Here is a 16,447-nt window from a genome sequence, read left to right as displayed (position 1 = left end):
TTAACCTGGTAAATGCCGCTATCAATCTATGACAGCGAGATTAACAGCATTCCAGCATGGGAAGAAGTCATTCTATGCACCTATTAGTCCCTCCGTGACGCCATCATAGGGTGCGATGGGTTGCTGTGATAGCTGGGGATCTGTTGAAAACCTCCATGTTTGTCATTACGGAGCTCCTTTGAAACCCGGCCCATTAAACCCTAGGAGAGTTAATAAATACTTTATAAAAAGTAAAAAAATATAAAAAGTTTTAAAAGTTTCTATCGCCCTTTCATAACCTGTCTTAAAAAAAAAAAAAAAAAAAAAAGATAATGACAAAATGTAAAAAATACACATGTGGCATTGCCTCTAACTTTATGATGGTTTTTTTTTTTTTTTTGTATATACTTTTGAGTAACTTTTTAAAAATAACAGTGATTTACTCCACATCTCGCTGGAACCCCTTTTGTTTTCCATCTGGACTTCTCTAACCATCAGCGCCCAAGGCTGAGTATTTGTATGTTCGTTATTGTGGGATGGCCAGACATCACAAGCGCTCTCGAGAGGCTGCTGCCGCCGGTTCCTGGTGCGTTGGACCTACACCATACGCTGACCCACAGTGTTGTGCCGGCTCACTGCACCAACCCCAGTGTGACCCATGCATTGGGCTGGTATTAGCCAGGGGCCTTCTTAGAAGTTATTGTGCTGTGGAGCGCCATATTTTTAATTTCTTTCCTCAGCCCATTTTATGCGATTATCTTGGTTAGCATTTTCTTTTCAGACTTCCCAACTCCTCTATAATTTCCTGTTTCCCAAGTCGATTTAATTCAAATCTCCGTATTCTTTCTTTAGACAAAATCTCTCCTTTTTCTTGGCTTTATCTTTTTTTATAACCTTATATAAAAGCAGTGCAGTGTGGGACTCTACAGCTAAGCTGTTCTCGGCCATCACATCAACATTGTGACTCCCTTTTGGATGCCTTCAGGTCTTACATATTATACAGGTATACCAAAGGGTAGAAGGCGGGGAAAAAGTATGAATTCTGTCTGTAAAGCATCCCTGCCATAAAGATGCAATCTTCCTCTTACGAAATGATTAACATATTTTTGCCCAATTTTATTTCTGCATAAACTCTACAGACTATGTGTCCGACTCATTATTGCATTTACGCCTTTTTTCGTCTAGTTCTTGAAGTTTTTGCCTGTTGTTTTTGTGCCTCATTCTTCTATCATTTTGCACCTTTTTTAAAGTCTAATTTATATAAGTTAATCTGTTTTTTTTTTTTTTTTTTTTTCATTTTTGTGAGCACAGTTTGTAGTTTCCAGTTGTTTATGGCTGATTCATTAATTGTGAATTTTTAAGAAGCTGCTAAATTTTTGCACAAATGGATTCCAGTTTCCCTCTTGAAGTGAATATATGTTTGCCTGAAATTTTAACACCCATTTTGCAAAATTTTAATGGAACCTGTGACTCTTTTTGCCCTAAAAAGTAACAAAAAAGTTAAAGACAAATGTAAAGAGCATTTTTTTAATTTGTGCAAAATTCATGAACCACGTGTGCTGTTATGAAGAATTTGGCACAAAAACATCAACGAATACCACATGACAAAAAAAAAATAGTGACTTAAAAAATGCAAATGGGGCATCATGCTCTGTTTTCTTGCGTATACATTTGGCCATAGATTGCCCAATTTTTGGGGCACAGTGTGACATTGGCGACTATGAAAAAAGTAACAATTGCACACCATGTGTTTCCTAAAAATCTAAAAAATGTAGCTTTCTTTTGAATTATTGTCACATAGAGAAGGAAATGTAAACTGGAACAAAACTGATGTCTGCTGACGTGGTACTCGGTGACCCAACACTGCCAGTCCCGTGGTCCTCCACGATTTTGTTACCATTGCTGATGGCAATCTTACTATCTAGTATCTGAACACAAAAATATGCTTAATACTAGAGAATGTGACCGCTGCCAGATATTGGGATAGCAAGATGAGCAAGCTCATGATAACGGGATCTGACTACACTTTGGCTTTGTGGTCAGTAACCATGGAGACACAGCAGCTTAGTAGCTGTGGACACAATAGTAGGAAATATTGATTTCTTGCTTATTTCCACTCTTGTATGTCTGTTTTCAAAGTAATATGTATTTCTTAATTTTGGAGCATCTCTTCTTTGAATTTTGTGCTGTGTTGTTAATCTGATATTCCCCCTGACTATTTCTAATAGCATGGACAACTGAGTGTTACCCTTTCTGCCCTTCAGTCTGGCACGCTCAGTCCTGATTGGACAGGGACACACCCTTAACCGTAAGGGTATGTGCACACGTTCAGGTTTTTTTGCGATAAAAACGCTATAAAAACGCATTAAAAACCCCGACATATGCATCCTATCATTTACTGTACAATGCATTCTGCTATTTTTGTGCACATGATGCATTTTTTTCTGCGAAAAAACGCATTGCGGTAAAAAAAAAAAGCAGCATGTTCATTAATTTTGCGGATTTTTCGCATTTTTCCCGCTATTTAATGCATTGGGAAAAATGTTCAAAAAAACGCGTCAAAAACGCATGCGGATTTCTTGCAGAAATGTCCGTTTTTTTTGTCAGGAAATTTCTACAAGAAATCCTGACGTGTGCACATACCCTTACTGTGATTTTTTTTTAAACATTTTTTTATTCAGAATTTCCAGGTGGAATAACAGAGGAGCAGCACAAATAAGAAAAAGCTTCTATAGAATTTATACATGATGAAGAATTTACTAAATGGACATGTCGCAAGCTCTTTACCTTAAATGGAACCTGTCGTGATGATAGTAGTATCTGATTTGCAGGCAGAAAGTTATAGAGCAGGAGGATTTGATCAGATTGCTATTCAGTTTTGTGGGAAATGTTTCATTGAAACATGTTAGGCTGTAGATTGAACTCTATGGACTTACGTCTATAAAACTATGAAGATTTTCTTTTTATTCATTGGAATCCTTAGTTTTTGAACGTATGAGTCCAGTGGGCGGTCCTATGCAGTGACTGACAGCTTTCCCGGCATGCAGTGTTATACAGGGAAGACTGTCAGTCACTGGGTAGGACCGCCCACTGGACATGAGCGGTTCCCTTTAATGTATGTCTCTTAATACAAAAGCTTAAACCAATTCTTTTTTTAATCCACTTGATGTTTAAAAGACCACATATAAGGAAGCACGCACAGAAAAGCAGGTGGAGGCATATTCTGTGCGCTAACATAACTGTGTGACAGCCTCATCCATTTAATCTACCGTACTTTACATATATGTTTAATTTGCGTTTTACCCTTTTTGACTTTTATTTTCTAATACTAGCACTTTCACATTCATTATTAAATAAATCTAATATTTCATCCAAATTCAATCTGCCGTATGCTTCTAGTAAGAAATCTGATGATTTTAATAAGATGTTTGTTTTTCCTCTTGTGTTTTAGATGGAATCTTCTTAGTGACAAGTTTCTGCTGCTGCTGCTGGGCAAGCAGCGTCACTACATGAACACATGACTCTGGATATGGACTCAGTCCTGTCAGACTTTGTTCGGTCTACAGGGGCTGAACCTGGTCTGGCGAGAGATTTGCTAGAAGGTAAGACCGATTTTGCTGGTTTTGTAGCCTTTTAAAAAAAAAAGTGTTGGCACTCATCCACTTTCTAAGCATGGGAGATGGGTAAGACTGCAATGGGTTAACTTTATTCCACTTGTTCAGTCTTCTACTTAGCGTCTGTCCACATTGTTAAATGTATAGATGATAGTCAAACACTGTCCACACATCTGAAATATGCACCCTGCTGCTACCAGTGTTAGAATATAGTGATAAACCCAACACCACCAAACTGTTATCCAGCAAAGGACTAAAGACCCTATGAAAGGCTATGGATTCTTTACAGCATACCAAACTTATTAAAACGATTGTCTACTACTTCATTAATGGTCCCAGGGTTGTTGAAGAGAAAAAAAAATTGGTACTCATCAACTGGACTGGTGCTTCCTCTCCTTGCTGCCGACATTCCCTGCCAAACTCCTGACTTCCTGTTCCTCCATACTGCTGGCATTCTCTGCCAAACTCCTGACTTCCTGCTCCTCCTTGCTGCCGGCATTCCCTGCCAAACTCCTGACTTCCTGCTCCTCCTTGCTGCCGGCATTCCCTGCTGAACTCCTGACTTCCTGCTCCTCCTTGCTGCCGGCATTCCCTGCCAAACTCCTGACTTCCTTCTCCTCCTTGCTGCCGGCATTCCCTGCCAAACTCCTGACTTCCTGCTCCTTCTTGCTGCCGGCATTCCCTGCCAAACTCCTGACTTCCTGCTCCTCCTTGCTGCCGGCATTCCCTGCCAAACTTCTGACTTCCTGCTCCTCCTTGCTGCCGGCATTCCCTGCCGAACTCCTGACTTCCTGCTCCTCCTTGCTGCCGGCATTCCTTGCCGAACTCCTGACTTCCTGCTCCTCCATACTGCTGCAGCATTGACATTGTAGTCATGCTGAAAGAAACTGTCTCTCTTTAAAAGACAACTTTTTTAATAGAAAAGTTACAGTGCTTATAGAAACAGATAACAAAGATAGTAAGCAAAACATGGAACATTTAATACAGAAAATTTGCACAAAAATATCAGTAGTTATTTCCTACCTTTATAGGGTTTGTCTGATCTTAGGCGGCAAGTCTGCAGTCTCTGTCACTGCAGATTTGTGAATTCTCACATTGTGTGCACTGTATTCTATGAGGATTCCCTGGTGCCGATGCCAGGAGCAGACGGTCTTGTGATTACAACTATGTGATTTGCATACTTCTGGCCACATTCCAACTAGAAGTGTTTGGCCTCGCTCAATACATTTGCATTGAGTGAGGCTGTGTATGTCTAGTCGGCATGTGACCCCATGTACGCAAATTGCATACTTGCGTTCACGTGCCTGCCGCTCCCTACACAGACACTGGAGAATCCTCAGTGTGCAGTATGCGCGCAGTGAGTATTCAAAAGTCTGCAATCACAGACTGACTGCAGACTAGCTGCCTTAGGCTGGAGCACTACTTTGAGGGTGCTGTCGGACGGATATATAACACGGTCAACGATGGCATTGCAGTGCACGGACTGACTGGTACCTCTCCTGACTTAAGCATGACACCTGCATATAAATACATGACACTGCGACGCTCAGGTCAGGAGAGGTGCCAGCCAGTACGAGCAACAGCAATGCGCTCATCGGCCATGTGATACGTCCGTCTGACTGTGCCCTAAGGCCCATTTGCATGTACTACAAATAGTCGAAGATCAAGCAAAATGCTCAATCATTAATAGATCGGATTGCCAATTGGCACTTTTTGGCGGCAGAAATTGACTTGTGGTAAGGCTTTAAATCTTTTTCTTTTTTGTTTTAAATCCTATTTTTCCTGGCTACCCAAAAGCCTCCATTCTGTGACCTATCTGCAGTAGAGGAAAAGATCATGAAGCCCCATTCTATTGGGTAAGGGTGTGTTTACACGGATCTACAGGCAGCACTAAGCCATTACCGATTGGCGGCTGTTTGGTCTGCCATTTAACAGGCTATTAAAGTACAAGAGGAGCACAGAGTAATCTGTAATAGATCATTCAGTGCACATAGGCTGCCACTGTTTTCGGCAGTGTGAATGCTGTTTACACAGAATGTTGCACTGCCAAGAATGATGATTTTATTTTTTTGTTGAGCAAAAAAAAAGTTCATTTCACACAATAAACAATGAGAGTTTGCTCATTCATTGGGTGATCGGCAGCCTGTTTACTCTGAAAGACAATCGTGAAGTAAACGTTCTTAAGAACACTTGTTCTCTATTGTCTGTCACTGTAAATTCAGCTTTAAAGGGTATTACTGTACTTTGGTGAAAATGATCAGTAGGAAATTAACGCTGATCATACACATGGGATTGCAGTCAGCTCAGGTTTGTCCATCAGCTCATTTAAGCAAATGTGACGTTTCTGAATAGACACTGGCTAATTGTGGAGGGAGGAAAATGGATAGAAAAACATATTTTCCTATTACATGTGTAACCCTGTCAGAAGCCTGCTTTGATGTTTAGTAATTTAATTGAATTTGGAAAGACCTGCTCTGAATTTATGTAAAAAATACTAACTTACATAACCAAAGATAAAAACAAAGTGAGCAAATACCCTGCAGCCAGTAAAAAAAATATAATAGCAATAGTGCATGAAAATAACATAGGGTACATGGTTAACATAATTTTGAATAAAAAAAAAAAACAGTAACCGCTATCCCACCGCGTCAAGATGATCCTATTCGGGATGGTCCAAACCTCTAGTATTAAAACCTTACCATATGTCAAATGAGGTAAATGTGAATAAGGGAATACTGTACAGCTCTGCACCTGATCACATCCGCCAGCAGCAAGAGCAGCTGATCGCCAGGGGCACTGGTTCTGGGGGTACTTATGACTAGTGACGAGTGAGCGTACTTGTTGCTCTGGTTTTCCCAAGCACGCTCGGGTGACCTCCGAGTATTTGTTAGTGTTCGAAGATTAAGTTTTCATTGCCTCTGCTGAATGATTTACAGCTACTACCCAGCATAAGTACATGTGGGGGTTGCCTGGTTGCTAGGGAATCCCCACATGTAATCAAGCTGGCTAATAGCTGTAAATCATTCAGCTGCGGCGATGAAAACTTAATCTCCGAACACTATCAAATACTCAGAGATCACCCGAGCGTGCCCTGGAAAACCCGAGCAACGAGTATACTCGCTCATCACTACTGATGACCTTCCGTAAGGATCGGCCGTCAATACAAAATTACCGGACAACCCCTCTAACTACAAAGATGCCGAGAAAGGCTGTAAATGTGGCCTCTCTCAGCCCACTACATTATAGCCTAAATGTACAATAAAGCAGAGTGATATGAACAGTACATTCTTATACATGGGAAAAGCTCCTCTACTTATGAACACCATCGGCGGTGTAAGATCAGCATAATCCATTGTAGTAAATCAGGCGGTAATTCACACCTGGCGGCTGCTCATTACTGCCGATTTATTATATCAGACATGTAGGTATCCAAAGATTATGCGCAGACTTTTTATGACCTTTAAATTAAGGTACAGTTAGGGCCAGAAATATTTGGACAGTGACACAAGTTTTGTTATTTTAGCTGTTTACAAAAACATGTTCAGAAATACAATTATATATATAATATGGGCTGAAAGTGCACATTCCCAGCTGCAATATGATAGTTTCCACATCCAAATCGGAGAAAGGGTTTAGGAATCATAGCTCTGTAATGCATAGCGTCCTCTTTTTCAAGGGACCAAAAGTAATTGGACAATGGACTCTAAGGGCTGCAATTAACTCTGAAGGCGTCTCCCTCGTTAACCTGTAATCAATGAAGTAGTTAAAAGGTCAGGGGTGGATTCCAGGTGTGTGGTTTTGCATTTGGAAGCTGTTGCTGTGAGCAGACAACATGCGGTCAAAGGAACTCTCAATTGAGGTGAAGCAGAACATCCTGAGGCTGAAAAAAAAAGAAAAAATCCATCAGAGAGATAGCAGACATGCTTGGAGTAGCAAAATCAACAGTTGGCTACATTCTGAGAAAAAAGGAATTGACTGGTGAGCTTGGGAACTCAAAAAGGCCTGGGCGTCCACGGATGACAACAGTGGTGGATGATCGCCGCATACTTAATTTGCTGAAGAAGAACCTGTTCACAACATCAACTGAAGTCCAGAACACTCTCAGTGAAGTAGGTGTATCTGTCTCTAAGTCTACAGTAAAGAGAAGACTCCATGACAGTAAATACAAAGGGTTCACATCTAGATGCAAACCATTCATCAATACCAAAAATAGACAGGCCAGAGTTAAATTTGCAGAAAAACACCTCAAGAAGCCAGCTCAGTTCTGGAAAAGAATTCTATGGACAGATGAGACAAAGATCAACCTGTACCAGAATGATGGGAAGAAAAAAGTTTGGAGAAGAAAGGGAACGGCACATGATCCAAGGCACACCACATCCTCTGTAAAACATGGTGGAGGCAACGTGATGGCATGGGCATGCATGGCTTTCAATGGCACTGGGTTACTTGTGTTTATTGATGACATAAGAGCAGACAAGAGTAGCCGGATGAATTCTGAAGTGTACCGGGATATGCTTTCAGCCCAGATTCAGCCAAATGCTGCAAAGTTGATTGGATGGCGCTTCATAGTACAGATGGACAATGACCCCAAGCATACATCCAAAGCTACCCAGGAGTTCATGAGTGCCAAAAAGTGGAACATTCTGCAATGGCCAAGTCAATCTCCAGATCTAATCCCAATAGAGCATGCATTTCACTTGCTCAAATCCAGACTTAAGACGGAAAGACCCACAAACAAGCAAGACCTAAAGGCCTGGCAAAGCATTAAGAAGGAGGAAACCCAGCGTTTGGTGATGTCCATGGGTTCCAGACTTAAGGCAGTGATTGCCTCCAAAGGATTTGCAACAAAATATTGAAAATAAAAATATTTTGTTTGGGTTATGTTTATTTGTCCAATTACTTTTGACCTCCTAAAATGTGGAGTGTTTGTAAAGAAATGTGTACAATTCCTACATTTTCTATCAGATATTTTTGTTCAACCCTTCAAATTAAACGTTACAATCTGCACTTGAATTCTGTTGTAGAGGTTTCATTTCAAATCCAATGTGGTGGCATGCAGAGCCCAACTTGCGAAAATTGTGTCACTGTCCAAATATTTCTGGCCCTAACTGTAAGTCCTCTGCTCATTCCTATGGGAGTTTAAAAAATAATCCTATTACTTTAATTATCAGTGTTTTACAACAAGTGTAGTGGCCTCTGTGCCCCACTTCATCGTGACATTATTTCTTCATTGCTTTTAGGCAGGTGTATGGCAGCTAGTATTAAACCTTTTCAGATGAGACTGCAGGTTTCTAGAAAATCTATTTTTAATAAACCTACGTATGTACTATCTATGATAGATTAGCGAAATTAGGATTATTTAGTCTAGAAAAAAGACGACTGAGGGGCGATCTAATAACCATGTATAAGTATATAAGGGGACAATACAAATATCTCGCTGAGGATCTGTTTATACCAAGGAAGGTGACGGGCACAAGGGGGCATTCTTTGCGTCTGGAGGAGAGAAGGTTTTTCCACCAACATAGAAGAGGATTCTTTACTGTTAGGGCAGTGAGAATCTGGAATTGCTTGCCTGAGGAGGTGGTGACGGCGAACTCAGTCGAGGGGTTCAAGAGAGGCCTGGATGTCTTCCTGGAGCAGAACAATATTGTATCATACAATTATTAGGTTCTGTAGAAGGACGTAGATCTGGGTATTTATTATGATGGAATATAGGCTGAACTGGATGGACAAATGTCTTTTTTCGGCCTTACTAACTATGTTACTATGTTACTATGTTACTATGTACTGTACATGTATCAGTTGCTCTTCTGACGAAAAAGCAGACGTAGCATTAATGCAAGTCTTGCATTGCTCTGAAATAAAACCCCAATTGTTTGACTGTACATGGTGTAACTAGAACAGGTGCAATATCTTAGTCTTAATGTTTCATTAAGTGAACATAAAGCATCTACTATATAATTGTCTAAGGGTCACTTCCGACTTTCTGTCTGTCATGGATATTCATTGGTCGCGGCCTCTGTCTGTCATGGAATTCAAGACGCTGATTAGTCGTGGCAAAACGCCCACGACCAATCAGCGACGGCCACAGTCTGGCGGCAATATAGCCGCTATTTTCTCCCCGCAGTCAGTGCCCGCTCCATACTTCCCTCCAGTCATCCAGTCAGCCCTCACACAGGGTTAATGCCAGCGTTACCAGAGTGCGGTGTATATGTTTATTTTTTATTTTAAGTCTTTTTTTAACCTGATACATACGTGGCTGGGCAATATACTACGTGGCTGGCAATATGGCCGCTCTTTCCTCCCCGCAGTCAGTGCCCACTCCGTCACTGGGCAATATAGTACGTGACTGGGCAATATACTATGTGGGCTGTGCAATATACTACGTGGGCTGTGCAATATACTACGTGAACATGCATATTCTAGAATACCCGATGCGTTAGAATCGGGCCACCATCTAATTTAGTATATAACTGTCTTGTGCTGCTACCTAGATTACCCTTTAATATGATGATAATGAGCTTACTACTGAGACGTGATCACTATACGGTAGTGTTACTAAACCTTGAATGTCACCAGGTTTTTCTATGTAATCTGAGGGCAGCATGATGTAAGGGCTTAGATCCCGATTCTTGTAATGTGTCACTTGCTGTTCTGCATGCTGTCATTTTGAGAAAATCACTGTTTTCTCTGCTGTAGATCTACCAGTGACACAACACTGGAATGAGGCCCTCATGATTCTCTCAGAATGCATATGAGATTTAAGACCTTATTTCCCCATTTTTTTGGTCATATGGTGGGATAATGTGGGCTATCTATGGTTCTCTAGCTTTCTTTATGTTGTGATTGTCCAGCTGTTCTTATAAGGAATCGGTCACCTCCATAAGTGCCATTACCCTGTAGGTGTAGTGGTAGTCTGCAGGTAAGAGGTGTGCGTTACTGGCTTACTGGAGCCGCAGCTGCCGGGAGAAAATGAAATGTTATTCTCCAATTATCGGGGCAGTGCTGGGATCGATTACAGTCCACGTTCACTCTTCTATGATTAACAGCCTGCTCTGCAGTGTGTGGTGTGTGTTGTACATGTTGTGTGTAAAACAGGCTGTCAACCAACGTGCTGCTGCTCCAGCAAATCAGTGAGGCACAATTAAAAGTTGTGTAATCGCTTCACTGAAAACCTGACTACCGGGAGAAATATAACTTTAATCCTCCTGCAGCCTCCGGCTTTCAGTCAGAAGCACGGCAGCAGTCACTGCTCAGTACATAGTGAGCAGCTGTACCCACACCCTGGCACTATGTCACTATGGCCGACCACTGCTTTGAACGATAACAAACATTCACCAATTAGACATAAATCAAGACGAACAATTGTTTGATTGATCAAACATTGGACAAGTGTTCATTGTGGTCGGTATCGGTCATTTCGGACAGCTTTCTCCGTACATGAATGCTCTTACACCAGCGTGGGGTTTCCAAAGGACCGGAATGTTCCACACACCCAAGAGACCTAGCGACAATGGCTGAACATGACAGAACGCGGAGTGTACATGTGTGCCTCAGGGAGGACATTGAAAGCATCTAAGCACTTCAGTGTTTCTATGGGAGACAGAAAGGATGCTGTAGAGGAGGATGTGCATGCTTGTATACATTACTACGCCGGGGATATGGCCCAGTCATAGTCTGTGGCAATGTGTAATGTTCTAAAGGATGGATACAAATGCAATAACCGTATCATTGTAATTATTCATGAGTTTGGAGTAGCAGAAGATACAGCCATGTTGTATGTGTGCCCTGCTATGCTTACTACTATATGGCAATTATGTACACTAAGCAATCATTGTGCTGTATCCACAAGTCATGGGAAAACGGGATATATATTCAATGTGAGCCTGATTAAGTCTTTCCAACTTTGTAGTGAATGCTTCCAAGATGTACGGTACTTCCTGATCAAAACTGCCAATTCCTGCCTTTTATGTCTTTAAGAAATCTTCTTGTGTCTCGTGAGCCATTGATGTAATTGCTAGGCTGACTGGAAGGACTAAAATGAAAGGCATTGTGCAGTGATGGGAACTAATAATCTGCCAAAAGAGCTGCAAATCAGAAGCTGCATGCCTGTCTTATTTCTGAATGGTTTCTGGCGGCAGTGCCATTCCTGTAAGGGTCATATTCATAAAGCAGAATAAATACCCACATACAGCCATTGCTTTTGAAGGCTGCATTTTAGTTGACAATGAAAATAATATAGACTGTTCGAAGAGTGTGTCACATCAAAGCTTATTGTCATTATGTTATGATAGCTGCAATTATTGCCGTCTGTATCTACGACCAGCGTCTTGGTGTGAGAAGTATATTGAACTGTGTATTGTTTCTATGAACGCCATCCAAAACCTGGTCCAAGCCCCCTTTTACTCTCGATTGTCGGAATCCATTGTTCGGATCAGAATAAGTTGAGGTTGGCTATACATTTCCGTGCAGAGCGTGCTGCTTGTATACTCATTGTATAGAGTATTGTGTGCCAGTCAGTCTCATGGATAGCCAAACATGACATAGGCCAATTCTGCCAGAATGAGAGTTGTCTCAATCTGATGGTATTTTCAAGATGTCCACTGATATTGAATACAGGACATCGATGCGATTCAAAACCAATCAACTTCACAGAATGTCTCTATATAAAATAAAATAAAAGCGGCGCTGGTGGTATGGGGTATGAGATTACCTGCAGCAAATTTAAACAATCACCACAAAATTGTAAGAAATGAAATGAAATATAGGGAAAAAATCGCGCTGGTAAACCCCAATATATCCTTGAGCCAATAGGACAGTATAAGGACTACTATGTGTCAATGCAGCTGCCTTCCACACTATACATAGTCCAATCGTGAAGCATTTCACAGAACCAAATGCTACTTGTACTCTCTCGATATACAGGGCTGTGATTTGCCACTAATAATAGTAGGTATAGTGCACCAGATGAAATATAAATCGATACCTAAAGGAATCCAGATGGGTCACCTGTCGTCCTATTCAGGAGTCTTCAGGAGCGCTGGATAAAAAAGATGGAGTCGTTGACGAGCAGAGTTCCGGAGAGCTGCCCCGGCCGGTAGCAGCTTCTCCGAGTACCGAAGTCCAGACGGGGGCGGAGATACACCGTCTAAGGCCGACAGCGCCGTAATGTGCGGTCAGTGCAAGCGGCGCGTCTAGGACCTGCGTGACGTAGTGAATCAGGTGACCGTCCCACGGTACTCGGAGAAGCTGCTACCGGCCGGGGCAGCTCTCCGGAACTATTATTAGTGGCAAATCACAGCCCTGTATATAGAGAGAGTACAAGTAGCATTTGGTTCTGTGAAATGCTTCACGATTGGACTATATGTAGTGTGGAAGGCAGCTGCATTGACACAGAGTAGTCCTTATACTGTCCTATTGGCTAAAGGATATATTGGGGTTTACCAGCGCGATTTTTTTTCCCTATATTTCACTTCACAGAATGTGACGAGTTCCAGCTGTTGAATGTCATGGATGTGGGAAAGGAAAAATCATAGGCATCTTAAAGAAAATTCTTAGCTAAATATTTTTCCCTAGTCACTCCCTCCTTGTGTAATACTGTGTAAGTGTGTTAAAATACTTACTGATCGTCATCTTCCTCAGTTTCCTGACGTCCCCGGTAATATTCGGTCCCCCGTGATTTGAGATCAGACTAGCCGCTCACACTGGGTTATCTGTGGACCTCAAGTCACCTTCACAATGTAATTCTATGGAGCTTTGTTCTGGGCCTCATAGACCTTCACTTGGGAAACAGCACCACCCCATAAAGTTGACACTGTGTGAGCCAGCAAAACTGCAGGGCGCTCATGTGGGCCAGAAGAGGACCAGAGCGGCGCTGAAAACTGGGAAAGATGACAATCGGCATGTGGGCCAGAAGAGGACCAGAGCCACACTGCAAACTGGGGAAGATTTTCAGGTTTTACTGAATCAGGAAGGTTTTGAAAATAAAAATTTTGCTGAGATTTCTTCTTTAACTGAAGTTTTCCAAACCCCTTTTCTGTTAACCCCTTCAATTTGATTACTAGGACTCCTTGGAACTCACCCCAGTTTAGAAAAAAAGGCATTGTCCTTTAATATTTGACAAGGCTTGGAAAGTGTGACTCCTTAACCCAACCAAACCCTTTGACCTTGAAGAATTAATTTTCCTTGGTGCCATGACTTAGGCCCATGTACTACCTTTATGAACTTACAATACAGTAGTTCTTTGATATAATACAATCTGCTTAGTTTTTGCAGGACGGAATGCATTAAAATCCATGCCGAATTTGTATTTGTTATTCTGCTTTGTGTATGGTAAATATATTGCTTTAAAAGTGTTGTCCATTACTTGGACAACTCCTTCCTGGTTTCTGTAGTCTACGAGTAAAGTAACTTACCTCTTGCATCAGCACAATTCTAGTGATGATGCTGCCAGGACTCCTTTATTTTTTTAATTAATGGAGACCCTGTTTAGAATTTGTTTATTTTATCTTTATTCAGTTTTTTGGGGAGGGGCACGTTGAACAGAAACAGTAATTCTAGCATTTTGGTTTTTTTCCTTTTTTTTATGTTCATGGTGCAGGTTAAATAGCGTAATTTGATAACTTTTAACAGTTTACTTTTCCCTGTTTTTTTTTTTTTTTTGTTTAAATACTTTTCATATATTTTTAACTTTCTTAGCAGTTGGTCATTTAATATGCTGAAGCATGTCTGTATCGTAGTGTATTATGGTGTTATCACGTCTGGGGTTAGGTGCGCAAATATTGTATAATTTTAGAAGCAGAGTGGACTTGAAACTGGTTTAAAATTCCAGATGTAGTTCTTAGTAATTTTTTATTTCTTAGCTGCCTTTTTTGGGGCTGTAATCTGATTGGGCACTTGCTGTATATGATTATAGCATCATGGCTATATTGCCTACATGGTACTTTGTACCTTCCCCGGTTCTCCATGTTCAGACTGGCTGCTGTTGTTGGCAGTACATAAACTAATGTAAACGAGTAGATAGGAGACAGTTTTTCATTAATACAGGTATCAATTTTTTATGTTTTAGACCCACAATAGCCATAAGGAAATGGTGAAAGTAGTAATCTTTCTGTTTTACATTACTAGATGTAGGCCTCTGATGTATATTATTTTTATGTCATTGCCATCTCCTCAGATCTTGTCCTTTTCTTGTCATTGTTCCTGACCTTGTATTGTATGTTTTAATATCTTCTGGTATTTTTACCTATTCTTACAGCTCACTGTGTATGTCGCTGTATATTTCACATACTGTAATTACCTATGATGCGTCATTCTCTCTTGTCTTTCTTTGCGCTGTTTTTTATCTCTCTATTTTCATGTGTTACAGTTCTCTACTTTATGTAAACTTTTTGTATTTTATATGAATGTACACTTTCTACAGTTTCTCTCAAAATACTTTTTTTTAGGATACCATGCCCTATCGAAATAAAGTTGATGTACTTCTATTGTTCTCAGTAATTGGATCAGAAATGGAGATTTCCATCACGAGTAAACAGTCAATTCCTGTTTTCTTTTTCCAGATTTTAGTTGAATCGATGTCACAAGTACCGGTAATTTACGGTACTCCTAGGACATATTAGGGTGTTAACCAGCAATAGACATGCCTACCTTACAGGGTGTACCAGTATTGCTGTGTCACTATGGATGCTCCATTCACTGCCGCTGTTGGTTATGTGAGACGGTGTTGTAAAACTATCCTGAGATAACCTGCATTCCACCAGAGTTCTCGTATAAAGGGGCATTGGAGTGCTTTTGTGTTGCATTTCAAGTCGTCCTATACCGTTTCCTTCAGATTAGGGGGGTCTCAGTAGTTGTGATGTTCACATTCACTTTTATGAAGAAGGGCACTGTGTTCTTGTCTTGCTTTCAAGTTAAAAATGGGGACTTGGGCCTCCTATACTCAGCAATCGTGGGGGAGCTCGGACAACATGAGTTAAATAATAAAAAAGTGAGTGGTAGTGTCCACAAGCCATTCTCTTTAAAGGCTTATTCCAAGAGACAAAATATAATTAAATCAGCTGTACATAGAAAGTTCTATCTTCTTTATTTGTTAGTCCATATGTCCTGATCTTTTGGTAGTTGCTAAATCTTGGGTGGGTTCTAGCCGCTTTCTTTAAGATTGTGTTCAACACAGACATCGCTTCCTTATTTCAATAGCTAAATCAGACCCTTCATTTTGTTCTACATTATAGAAGGGGCTGGCTTAGGTTTTGTGGCAGCCAGCTGACACCCTTCATTAAAGAGGATCTTTTATCCGTTTGAGCATGATATACAGTACTGACTATATAATCAAGTAGTAGCTGTAGAGCTGAATAAAGCATTTTTTTTTTATTTCTCTCTGTTGGATATTTTAGCTTGTAAAGTTTGCTTTAGAAAGTGAGGACGGACTAGGCCGCAGGCCTTGAGGGAGGACGACATGACAGGGTTGAATGGGCCTATAGGGGGTGAGCGGAAAGGTGGGGGCAATATTGTGGAGTGAGATCAGGGGATTATTTGAATTGGGGTTTACGGATTGGCTGAGGGCAAGGTAGGCAGGAAGGTGGGGGCAGTAAAGGGGGGGTTGAATATAAAAGGGGGCACCCATCTTAGAGGAGCAACCATTTTGGTGCCCCTCTGACTTAGATAGCAAGCGCTGTGGGTTTAAGGATAATGGAGGTAGAGGCAATTTTACAGCACCTCCGTGATGCGGCTAAGACCAGGGGCGCAGGTTGGCTACAGGCGTCGCTGCAAGGCCTGCTTCCTGAGGGGGGACCTGGGTCATCTACTTCCCTGACTGAGGGCCGCCGGCCTAGGAGGTCTCGTCCTCCGGAGCG

The 16,447-nt window shown here is 41.3% G+C and overlaps 1 protein-coding gene across 1 annotated transcript in view; it reads left to right on the top strand.

The window, feature by feature from the left end:
* OTUD7A (OTU deubiquitinase 7A) overlaps positions 1 to 16,447 on the top strand; it is a 353,497-nt gene that overhangs the window by 195,520 nt on the left and 141,530 nt on the right. The window contains exon 5 of the mRNA XM_069765825.1: positions 3,431 to 3,581. Within this exon, the coding sequence (XP_069621926.1) occupies positions 3,497 to 3,581 (85 nt within the window). The 5' untranslated portion in view covers positions 3,431 to 3,496. The remainder of the gene's footprint in view (positions 1 to 3,430; positions 3,582 to 16,447) is intronic.

This window comes from Ranitomeya imitator, chromosome 4 (assembly GCF_032444005.1).
Source record: "Ranitomeya imitator isolate aRanImi1 chromosome 4, aRanImi1.pri, whole genome shotgun sequence".
NCBI classification, from domain to species: domain Eukaryota; kingdom Metazoa; phylum Chordata; class Amphibia; order Anura; family Dendrobatidae; genus Ranitomeya; species Ranitomeya imitator.
Note: the sequence above shows the minus strand (reverse complement) of the source record. Positions and strands in the feature narration are given on the sequence as shown.